The sequence below is a fragment of the Megalops cyprinoides genome, chromosome 16 (genome assembly GCF_013368585.1).
Source record: "Megalops cyprinoides isolate fMegCyp1 chromosome 16, fMegCyp1.pri, whole genome shotgun sequence".
Classification (NCBI taxonomy): domain Eukaryota; kingdom Metazoa; phylum Chordata; class Actinopteri; order Elopiformes; family Megalopidae; genus Megalops; species Megalops cyprinoides.
This window is the reverse complement of record NC_050598.1, coordinates 28639553-28651551: the sequence shown is the minus strand read 5'-3', so window position 1 is coordinate 28651551 and position 11999 is coordinate 28639553. Positions and strand designations below refer to the sequence as shown.

The following is an 11999-nucleotide window of genomic DNA, read 5'->3' as shown; positions in this document are numbered from 1 at the left end:
CCAGTTTTATCCAAAAATATAGCACAGAGCAAAAGTTCTCTCTCTGGAAAAAAAGTAAAAAAAAAAAAAAAAAAAAAAAAAAACTTTTACTAGCTCCTGACATTTTGGTCATTTGATCTTTGTCATGGCAGTGTTGTGAGAGGTTCTTTCTTATATGTAGCAGTCAGTTTTCTCCTGCCTCCACAGAATTTTATACTTTTTGCCTAATCTCTCCAGATGTGACTGACACCTTTCTATACTCTGTTTGAACATACCCTCCCAAGCTACACACCCCCTCCCCTACTCCATGTGACCACATCCTCCCAACTCTTATTATAACAGTTGGGTGGGAATGATTCAAACTAAAAATATGAGTGACCGCTCTGTCCTAGCGACAGTGACCGTAACACCTTGTTGCTGTGTACACCTTTCCGACTGTAGTACAGGTTGACTATTATTGGCCTTAAGTGGTGTGTTATTCTTATCCTGTTAACCCTAACAGCAGATCAATAGTTTTCTCAGGACAACACTAATGCAACGTCGATACAACATCAACACAACGCCGATGCTGGGATGAAGATGAGGAGTAAATAACAGCAGACTGATATCCTTCCTTCAGTGTTACATGCAGTGCGTCAGGTGCATATCAGGAAGTCACTTACTTGCTGGACTTTATTTTGATCTCTTTGTTCTTCTTGAGCTCGCTGCCATCTTTGAACCACCTGTAGGTGGGGCTGGGGTTCCCTGTGGCCTCACATCTCAGGGTGAGCTTGGTCCCCTCTGTCACCGACTGGTTCTTCAGCCGTTTTAACTTTGGGGCAGTGGCTGATGAAGAGAGAGAGAGCAGGAGGAGGAAGTGAGAGGGACAAAATGACATTTGAAGACCAGCTTTCAATCTAAGTGCAGTGCACTTTGTCCTTTCAGCACCACATTTGAGCAAGTGTTACATTTTTTTTTTTCTCAAACAACATTTGTTGTGTTAGTGTCCTCGGGGGAAAAAAAAAAGTTAAACAACCCCTGTTTTAAAGAGCACAGCAGTCAGACTAGACAGAAACTGAATACCACAAGTCCTCCAACAGGAAGCGTGACCACCACATAATCGCCATAGTAACCACCTGCGATCAGGGCCCAGGTACGCTACCTGTGTCGACATGAACGCATTCGCCAGTGTGTGTCTCCTCCACTCAGGTGAGTCCAGCCAACGGTAAACAGAGCTGTGGTCGTGTCTTTTGATCTGCACTCTTTGTACCGTGACTCCCAGAAGCCTTTGCAAGCCTTTACAACGAGCGAGTACATCAGGGTGGGTGCACCCTCTCTGCACCAAACTGTTGCCATGCACACCTAGCAATTAGCTCCCCGCCTCTTCTGCCTCTCGCATTCCTTGTTTTATACTGTCATTTCAGGCTTGCTTTGACCAGAGCCGGAACGCACAGCACACAGCACACAGCACACAGCACACAGCTACCCGCTCTCTGTATTCTTACGAAGGGGAGAATGTTCCAGGTATACGGGACGAGTAAACCCACACCAAACATTCAACCTAAATGCGATACGCCGTTTCCTGAAAAAAAAAAAACAAAAAAAAAAAAAAACGTTGAGTCATTTATTTGAGCGGAATGGTATGTTTTCTCGGGTCTTACGTAACGGTTTATGCGTTCATTTTTCATGACCCTCTGGAGCAGGATGTCGCTTCAGCACTAAAATAGAGCGGCGAGTATAGTCAAGCATCGCTTTAAATTAAGGACACGGCACATTGCGGTTAGATTGAATCTGGGCCCAGGAGTCACCATGCACTGGCACCCCCACCACCCCGTCCCCCGTCGGCAGGGGTGTTGAACCCGCAGCACCGAAAAACCTAGATCCCCCTCCATGGGGCACAATCACCCCCCACCTGATCCCACCTATCGGACCACCGGCCTCTTAGAGAATCAAAGACGTGCTGCAGCTGATTGGACTGGTTAAAAACCGCTTGCGCTGAAACACATTTCTAAACGTTCTGTTTATGTTCCTAGCAGACGCCCCCGGATCCAGGCCTCTAACACAGCTTAACATTTACACATAGCATCCAGCTGGCTGTTCAGCCACGCCATTCAGGATAAGTGCCTCGCTCAAGGGCACGACAACAGTGCCCCACCCCTTGCATGGAAGCGCAGCTCCCTAACCCCTCCACCACACTGCCACCCAAGACACCGGTAAATGTTAACAAATATGGGGAATATTATAGTGCTTTGAAAAAAAAAAAAGATCATTTCAAAGCAGATCAGCAGTGTGGAACACCACAGAACTGCCTCCGTGGTGCAGGTAAATGGGTTCCGCCAGGCCGTTACTGTATGTCCTGTAATCGGTGGCGAAACGCGAAATACGTACTTGTGACTCTCCCCTTTAGAAGTGTCCCTTTGAAGTAATGACTTCTGGGGAGGGTTAGAGTCCTCTCTTGAAAAATGAGCCCTTTCAAATGAACGGGCTATTATGCCCCGCGGTCTGTCATTTGCGGATACACGTGTCCTCAGAGCAAGTGACAGGAACAATGCTCTGCCTGGTTTCCTCAGCATTACTGGTTGTGCCATTATAGCTGTTTATCTGCCCGGCAGACACCTTTGCTAGTGTGCATTGCTAACATTTTGAATGCAGTCCATGTATGAAAGGGAACATTCACTGTGTATTTGTTTGGCGGACACCCGTATCCACGCTATCCACCCTCACATAACATAACGTTACTCATTTTCTCACGGTCTCTCCCCTCTCTTACTCTCACATTCTCTCTCTCCCGCTCACACATCTCTTATTTTCACATTCTCTCTCTCTCTCTCTCTCTCTCTCTCTCTCTCTCTCTCTCTCACAAACCTCTTACCCTCACATTCTCTCTCTCCCTTTCACACATCTCTTATTTTCATATTCTCTTTCTTTCTCTCTCTCTCTCACACACACACAAACCTCTTACCCTCACATTCTCTCTCTCCCTCTCACACATCTCTTATTTTCACATTCTCTCTCTCTCTCTCTCACACACACACACAAACCTCTTACTCACACATTCTCTCGCGCCCTCACACAAACCACTTATTTTCACATTCTCTGTCTCTTACACATGCACATCTCCTGTTCATATACTCACACACATCTCCACTACCATATTCTTCCTCACAGATACAAACATACCCAGACACACACACATATACACCTCTTTTTTTCACATTCTCTCTCTAACAACTCTAATTTTAATAGTCTCTCTCTCTCTCTCTCACTCATGCACACCTCATTTTCTCACATTCTCTCTCCCCCCCTCTCTTTCTCTCTCACACACCCTTTTTTTCCTCAAAGTCTCTCTCTCTTTCACACATGTACACACACCTCTTACTCACATTCTCTCTCTCTCTCAGACACACATGCACACACACACCTCTTATTCTCTCTCTTACACAGGTGCACCTCATGTTGGCACTCTCACACATACACATCACTACCATATTCTCCCTCACATGTATACTCACACACATACACACAAATCAGAATGACAAGCAAAAAAGCATACACAGGAAATTACTTCAATTAAATCCTAGACAGACGTGTGCTACATTAATAGCTAGTTGTCCTGATTTTGATGGGAGTGACCCAGTTCACCGCCCCAGTAAAGGGTGTCACTTCCAGAGGGTCCCTGATCACCCAATAACACTGTCCCTCCTCTCAAATCCTCATCCCTCTTCTGGGGGTAAGCCGTCCCTCACCGCACAACAGTGACCAATCATCTTCACCACCTCTTATTTGGCTTTTGCAGAATTCATGTGTGTGCCACCGGCAGGTGGAAATGCTAAAGACAGAGGGGTGGGGGGTGGGTGGCGGGGGTGGGGGGCGGGTGGAGGCTAGCGATGCAAATTAAAAACGCTCATCTCCTTTTACGAACGCCCGGCACAACACTCCCCAAATGCAGAAGTGCCTTTTGGTTCAATAATTAAGGTAATGGAAGTGCTCCCCGTGGTATGATGAAATCTGACAGTCCTGGAAGGCCCCCGCATATAGTAACCAGCGCTGCACACAATGTCAGTCCAGCTGTATTTATGGTCAACTGGATCCAATTAATCTAATGTCCTGTCCTGGAGACTTCACAGCTGCCACCGGGCTCCGGCGGCCATGTGCGAGGCACTGTGCAGCAGATGAGCCCCACCTCTCTGCGTGTTCACACAATGCAGCTGGAAACTACCAGGCTGTACTGAGAACAGTGTAATCCCTGTCTCCCACTGCTCAGAGTGTGAGGGGAGACAGTGGCGTGCTGCTCCCAGAGCAGTGAAGGTTTGGTGTAACATTGCTGGTTGAGATAAAGACTAAAGGCTATGTTACGCTCTTTAGAGTTAAACGAGGGACTATGTTACGCTGTTGAGGGAGCATGTGTAGAGTTGACTCTACGGGACTATAGTGCACTTGTTGGGTGGCTGAGTATGCCGTGTCCTGATACTGGCCTTGACTTAGCAGTGAATTGGCTCAGATCCAAAAACAGCCGGAGCTAATGGCAACATTTTACAAGGGCAGTTTCAACAATAAGTAAATATATTAACAAACACTTAACGTATGGAGACGTAAACTGCATTCTTAAATTAGAGGCATTGCTTGGATGGGGGTTTGAGTTTGCAAAAGGGCTGAGGGTCGTACTCTTTCCTTACCATAAACACATTACGTTTACTACAATCATAAACGTTGCCGTCATTTAGACCAGCTTATTAACATATTTATGGATCATCAATAACATTTTATGGTTCTTGGCTACATCAAAGGGTTATCAGGTCAAATGTGCTGTGTGTGTTCTGTATCTCCTGTTCTCCTGCTGTAAAGAAATGCATCTTATTTCATACATTTACAATATATATTTTTTGGGTTTGTCATACTTTGTGGCAGAAAAGAGTCTCCTTCTTGAATCGTCATGCCCATTCCTGTGCATTCTGAAGGCCATTTGCAGGATTCTGTCAATGACATTACGTCATGTTAAAGTTTGCCTGATAATTTACAGAAATACCTCTGACAAAACACTAACAGGCTTCTGTGATGTGAACAGGGAAAGACAGAGCTATATTTCAAGAAATCATCCAATCACAGTTTGGCTCTGGATGGAACTAAGAACGCAGAAAAAGCTGGCTTTGCCGGGACGAGTTGGATGGTGGAAAAGGGCTGATAGGGCTCACAGGCTTGAAGGCACTCACAGAGCGATCTGGGAATCATCCAGTCACATTTGGATTAGCGATGGGATGGGGCTTGTTGCCATGAGCGGCAGATATGTGTGTAGCCAACCAGGCTGTGCTTCTTCTAAGTTACTTTCATGTTAGAAGCATCAAAATGGGGTCAGAAGGCTGTCCACTTGTACATAGGTCTGTGTACACTCAGCAAATGCTCTGCAAAAAATGTGGGAGCACATGTCAGGTTGCCAGATTGTAGTGATGGACTTAGCTTCATGAATCCCTTAATGGGGTAAGTGCAATCGTGTTGTTAAACCTTCACTTGCATGGGCCAATCAAAAGACTGATAACACATGACAGCTCCTCCTATTTCAGATTAATAATTAACTCTCCTGTCACTTTCATAGGTTGCTGGGATTACCAGGATTATTGGTACATATATAATGGTAACTTTACCTCTATTGCTAAAACATGTTGAACATATTTTCCTGGCCCACAGTGGAGCTATAATACCTTGTTTTTATTATGTGAAGCCTCCATAAAATGTTGAAATGTATAAAAATGCCATTTTGCATTTTTATAGAAAAGTCTTGGTAGTTTGGAAGTAAGGACTCATCAATGCTGACAGCAGCCTTTTGGAGGAAATGTTGCGGAATTTTATATGTTACTGGCTTGAATGGTAAGAAGACTTTGAAAAGAACCAGAGAGCTGCTGTTTGATAACATGGGATTCTAATGATAGGTGCCATTCCTGGGACATATTAAATAATATTAAATAAGGCTTCAAGAGAAAAACTCACATGCAGTAAATAGACTGAAATAGAAGCTGAAATGATTTATTGAAATATGGTTAATATATTCCATGTATGTTGAAGGCTCAGGCAAGTTCCTTCCAGATACGAAATTATGATTCTTCACATAAAACACACGGTGATAAAAAGAGACATGAAAGGTAGTGATAAAAATAGCAGCAAGAGACAAACTCATTCACAAACATATGCCGCTTCCTGATGCTATAATATGGTAGGAAATACTTTTCCAGGGATATTATAACCAAGTCTTTATTAAAAACTGAGTGAGGGTTAGAGTCAATCTATTGGTGAAATTTGTGCTTAAGGTCAGCAGTAATTTGACAACAAGTATGATTTCTGAGTTATTTGACAACAACAATCATTTCTGATGATGATGATGATGATGATGAAGATAATAATAAAAGAATAATATGTTGCTGTTGTTGTTGCCTGAACTGGCATCACTGGTACAGCTACTGAGGTGTTAAGCAAGCATGCATCCAAAAGCATCTTAAACAAACAATGTTTCTATTTTTGCTCAGAAGCTCGAATTAATTGGATATTATCCAGAGCAAATGGTGCCAAGACACATATGTAAGCATAAGGAACAAAAAGTTTTTTTTCCACTTTTCTTTTTTTTTTTTCATTTTTGTAAAATGTAAAGATGGTTGCCAACAGACTGCCTGAATTTGAATGGCTCACATCAGAAAAGAATCAAGCTCGTGAATCAGAGTTCATGAATGTGAATCACATGATAGAAGGAGTCACATTCAGGAAGCATTCAGCTCCTGAGAGAATCACTGCAGTTCGGGGGAAATACAGGACAGAAGGAAGTCAGGAGCCTGAACAGCAACAGGAAAGACAAATCTGAAAGAAAATGCACAATGAATACTTTGCACACAAATCTACAAAAAAGCCAATCTTAGGATACTGCAAGGAATCGTATTGACAAGGGTAGAGTTAACAGCTGTAATCCACGACCTCAGTCTGAGGTGTTCTGTCTTTTAATGTGAGAAATTATGCATTCCGTTCAGTGCAATATTTTCACTGGTACAGCCTCTGACAAAAATGTGCAAAGAATGTGTACATCATGCCGATGCACTTTGTTTTGACTGATAGAAAATCAAACTCGTGGGGTGCGGCAAAAGAATTCAGCTCCATGCCGTTCTTGTCCTGAGGGTGCTAGTATATATGATTACATATGATAACGAATTGAGCACATCAATTTAGCAATCTCCTGAATACTCCCTCTACATAGCAATCAGTACCCAAATTCCATCTTCATGTGGGCACACCCAGTAAACCAAGACAAATCCAGACACAAATATTTACAAATACACGCAGTTCATATTTGCCAAAAACTTATATGGATTTACTTATTTGTAAATCATGTGGTTATTTTGATTAGGCTGAAGTTATTGCCCAGGTTATCAGTGCACAAGCAAACAAACTAACAAGCAAAATGAAAGTGCCATCGCAAAGAGAAAGAAAAATCTGCCAAAATGGTCATATGAGGCTTAATGTATCATTCAGAATGGAGCCGGTGAGATCACAGAAATGACAGATGTTACGTGGTGTCTCATTCACAGGGAATCCAGCGTGATCACAGAAATGAACACATGTGGCGTGGTGTCTCATTCAGAGCAGATCCGCTGAGATTACAATGATCATATATGATGCAGTGTCTCATACAGGGCGGATCCAGTGAGATTATAGAACTCTCAAACATTACAGAAAGGCAGAGGCCAGGTGGAACCTCAAACAGATGAAAAGCATGTACTCCCCACCCCTAACACAAACCGACAAGCCACTGCGTATCACCGAGCACTCGCCCGTGTGTCTCTGTGTTTCCCGCCAAAAGAGCGTGATAAACACAGCAGGATCCCATCATTACTGCATGGCTGGTACTTGCACATAAAGCGTGTAGTTTATAAACTAACCTAAATCTCTGCTCAGACAGCAACTAAGACTGGTGCAGTATTTTAAATCACTTCTTATTAATGAATCAATCAAATCAAACATCAGTTTGCAGCCTTTTTTTCTTTCAACACTTGTGGCTCTCAAATTAAGCCTGAGGTACAGTAACTCTTGAAATCAAAATCTGATTTTTGTATCATTTGGCTGGCTCATCCTACTCTATTGCTGATCCACATATTTCAAGGGTCAGTGAACCTGTGTAGTGCTTGTTTGCTTTGGTCCAAAAATAGGTATGTCCTTTGTTCAAACATTATCATTATTATTATTAGATTATTTAGGTGCAAGTCACCTGGACTGCAACAATGAGAAAATAAACCCCTGGGAAAAAGTAATTGACTTGCTGTGCACACAACAATGTCCAACTAAAGAGTTTCCCTGGGTTTCATTTCTAAAGGATTAAGTCCATTTCTAGCCCTACACAAATGTAAGATGCACATTTTCACAGCATCGTACAAAGCATCCTTTAAGATCTAACTGTATCAAATGAACAAGATAATTCTAAAAATGTGGGAGCGAGAAAAAAGCCGGAGTGTGGCACGCAGTGTTGATTTTACTTGCTTCCGCCCTCTGAAAGGCTGCGAAAGAGACTTCTCATGTTTTCTTTGTCAGACAAAGCAGGCAGATTAGGATCATGCAAAGACATACTGCCGTTCTCTTTGTGCATGGACGGGCTGTAAGATCAGGTGATGGGAGCCCAGAGATGGGAAAGAAACGCTCCTTAGATGCAACGTTTGGCTCCTGGGGCACAGCTTCTCTGGTGGGAACGGCACCTCTTTCTGTCTCACACACACACGCGGACAGCCCCCACACACACACACACACACACACACACACACACACACACGTACACACACAGTCACCCAGACATACATACTGGACACACACACACATACAGTATGTACACATTTACACATATATACTGTAAACAAATACACATACAAACACATGCATACATACACATACACACGCTCACGCATGTACACATACACAACTATGTTTTCTCAGCCGTACCTACAGATCGACTTTTCATACAACCAAATGATAACACCTATACTTTTGGACTTCCTCCCTCTTTCTGCAATGCATATGAAAATGCTTGAATTTAAGGAATGGGATTTCAACTATATGTGTATATTTATTTATACAATACATATATTACTAGACCGAAGTACTAGACTTCTCAAGTATATAAATAAGAAGTCTGGTACTCCAACACTGACATAAAGCACTGCTGTGTCACTGACCAGTTCATTGGCTCTTGTTTCCTTGACTACTGTCCCTTCTGACAGAGACCGCAGGCCCGGCTCTTGTATCTGCGACCTCTAGCTCTCGTACACGAATATCTGATCACTACACCTCCCCGAGTGTCACTGACCACTGCGCCGGCCCCGTGGTCCACCTCTGCCTCACCTCAGAGAAACTCCCCGAACGTCTGACCGCTGCGCCATCTGCTGTGTCTCCGGCTAAAACGCTACAGTGGATTGATTATTTGGACCTTGGTCGCTGAGCTCAGCGGGCGTCCTGAATTGGGCCGATTCAGAGCGCTGACAGTGTTTACATGGCACACATGCGGTAGCTTGTGCGCTCGGCTGGAGTGGATTGAAATGACAGGTAGAGTGGAGATTAAAGTGCTGTAATCTCAGCACTGCACACCGCTGCCCGGAGGATCGTGCATATCTGACCACTGCACCCTCTCATCACTACAGTCTCCAAATCATCTCTTCAGTAGTGTACCAAGATGCTTCGGTATCTTGGAAATAATCCTTTTTTCCCCCCTCACAGCCTGTCTGTTCCCCATCTTACCTTTAATCTGATGCATTTCTCAATACTTTTATTATTTTTGGTGTGCCCTGTTGCCACACAGCACCCATGTTAAAGAAGGAGTTCTGGCATAACTGTACCTTTTCCCTGCTTCCCTACACTGGGAGGGTCCCCTCGGGTTTGGGTTCACACCTCCTGCGCCAGTGCGCGGGTCCCGCAAAGACCGCTGCTGTGTAGGATACTGATCCAAGGTCAGTTCTGCCACATGCCCTTTCCCCGCAGGCTGCAACAGCCATCTAACAGTACAGTTTTGCTCGTTTAAAGAGGCCCCGGCCCCTTCGCCAGATCCAGGAGGCTCGCTCAGGTGGGGGTGCGCTGGGGGCAGCGACCCCGGCGAATCCGCACAGGGGCAGGTGGGGACGGGGCAGTCCTCCTGACCCGGGCTGCGGCTAGCTGCGGGAAATGGCAGCAATGGCCGAGACAGCGACTCAGCCCCCAGAATTTAATTCAGAACCTGGGAGACTGAGAGGCGACATGCAAAACCAATAGGCAGACTTCTGTCCACAACGCAATCCCAAACAAACAGGAAAAGGAAAATCACCTTAACACTGAAATACTCTCCAATGGTCCCCTTCTTGCTGTTATTACTACTTTGACCACTATTACTACTACTACTACAAATATTACTGGGGTAATATCTGCACAACTTGGATGTGATCAAAAAAATGTATAACTCCAATGGAAGTGATTGGATCGATATTCAATTCCTTTGAATGCACTGACAGTGTTATTCATCTAAGCTTCTCATTAATAATTAAGAAATCCTCCTACAGTCCAAGCAAACATGAGTCACATTTAAAAGAGCTTCACTTCAGAACACCTTTCCCCCCGTCAGTATCCACTGTGACCCCCATCTCGCATGCGAGAGGAGCATTAATGAGTGATTACACCTCTGAAAACAGACACCAGATCCGCAGACGCCTGCTCCTCAAATTAGTCCTGGAAGTGACAACAGGCAGCAAGCTTTGACAGGATGAGGTGATGGGTACTTTCACAAGCCCTGCGTGGAACCGGTCCCCCCCCCCCCCCCCGCCTCTCCCTCCCTCCACACACACACACGCACGCACACACACACACACACACACACACACACACACACACACACACACACACCTCAGTCCTGCTTTTACCTTGGCTCAGATCCTGCTCCTCATTCCTCTCCTTCTTCTTCATCCTTTTCCTGCCTTTCCTCTCTTTTTTCCTGCCCTCTGACATGGTAGCGGCGTGACACGCAATCCCGCGAACGCTGATAATCCCAGGAAGGAGCGCGTCTGAAGGTCTGAGTCTCTCTGTGCTCGTCTTACTATCCTGCCTCTATATAGAGCAACACTCATCTCTCACAGCAAGGATACACCTACTTAGAGCGAAGCACAGAGAGAGAGAGAGAGAGCGAGAGAGAGAGAGAGAGAGAGAGCGAGAGAGAGAGGGAGAGAGAGAGAGAGAGAGAGAGAGAGGGAGGGAGGGGGGAGAGAGAGGCATTTCCCACTGCAGTCTGACGTTTAACTCTTCGCTGCCTCCAAATGCCTGTCGAGGTGGTTCCCCCATGCCCCCCACCCCCCCTCGCTCATGTCAGTCAGAGCCAGAGGGTAAAAGGCAGGGTGGTCCCTCCTCCAGGGGTGTCACAGGCTCCCCTGTGACCCCCCCCCACCTCCACCCACTATGCTTGAGGTGGGGGGACCTGGTCTTGGAGGAGAGGAAGCCCAGTTCAGCAGCAACAGTGGGTTTGATCCCTCACGCTGACTGTCTGAGTTTCCCCTGCTGCTGTTTCACTATTACACTGGAGAAGGATCTAGCCTGCGAGATACCCAGCAGACCCGGCTTGGCACTGACAACCCCCCGCGCCGAAACCCCCCACTCTCCTCCGAAACAACCCGCTCTCAGCGGAACCAGCCCTCTCTCTCGTAAACAAGTCGCTCTCGGCTGAAGCAGCCCAACAACTCGCTCTCGACACGACGACCCGCTCTCATGCAAATGACCTACTCTCGGCGAAACCGCCCACGCTCCACGGAGCCACCCGCTCCCAACAGCAACACCCGACTCTCCACAAAACATCCCACTCTCAGCAGAACACCCCACTCATTTCCACGCCAGCAAGATCCTAATTCTTCCCACTGTGCTGGTGTGCTCTCCATTCACTGGCTGTCTAAATGCTTATAATACTGCTACTCTGTGTGTGCCAGGTCACATTCACAAGGCACTGCATCCGGGAGGTTTGTACCTGATGATAATCTGATGAAAAAATAAAGGCTGCATTTAAATAGAAAGCCAAA

At 45.5% G+C, this 11999-nt stretch overlaps 1 protein-coding gene across 4 annotated transcripts in view; it reads right to left on the bottom strand.

The window, feature by feature from the left end:
- Positions 1–11999, bottom strand: part of LOC118790756 (pro-neuregulin-2, membrane-bound isoform-like) — a 94754-nt gene that overhangs the window by 46304 nt on the left and 36451 nt on the right. For all 4 annotated transcript variants that reach the window (XM_036547760.1, XM_036547759.1, XM_036547758.1 and 1 more), the window contains exon 2: positions 642–804. In XM_036547760.1, coding sequence (XP_036403653.1) covers positions 642–804 — 163 coding nt within the window. The remainder of the gene's footprint in view (positions 1–641; positions 805–11999) is intronic.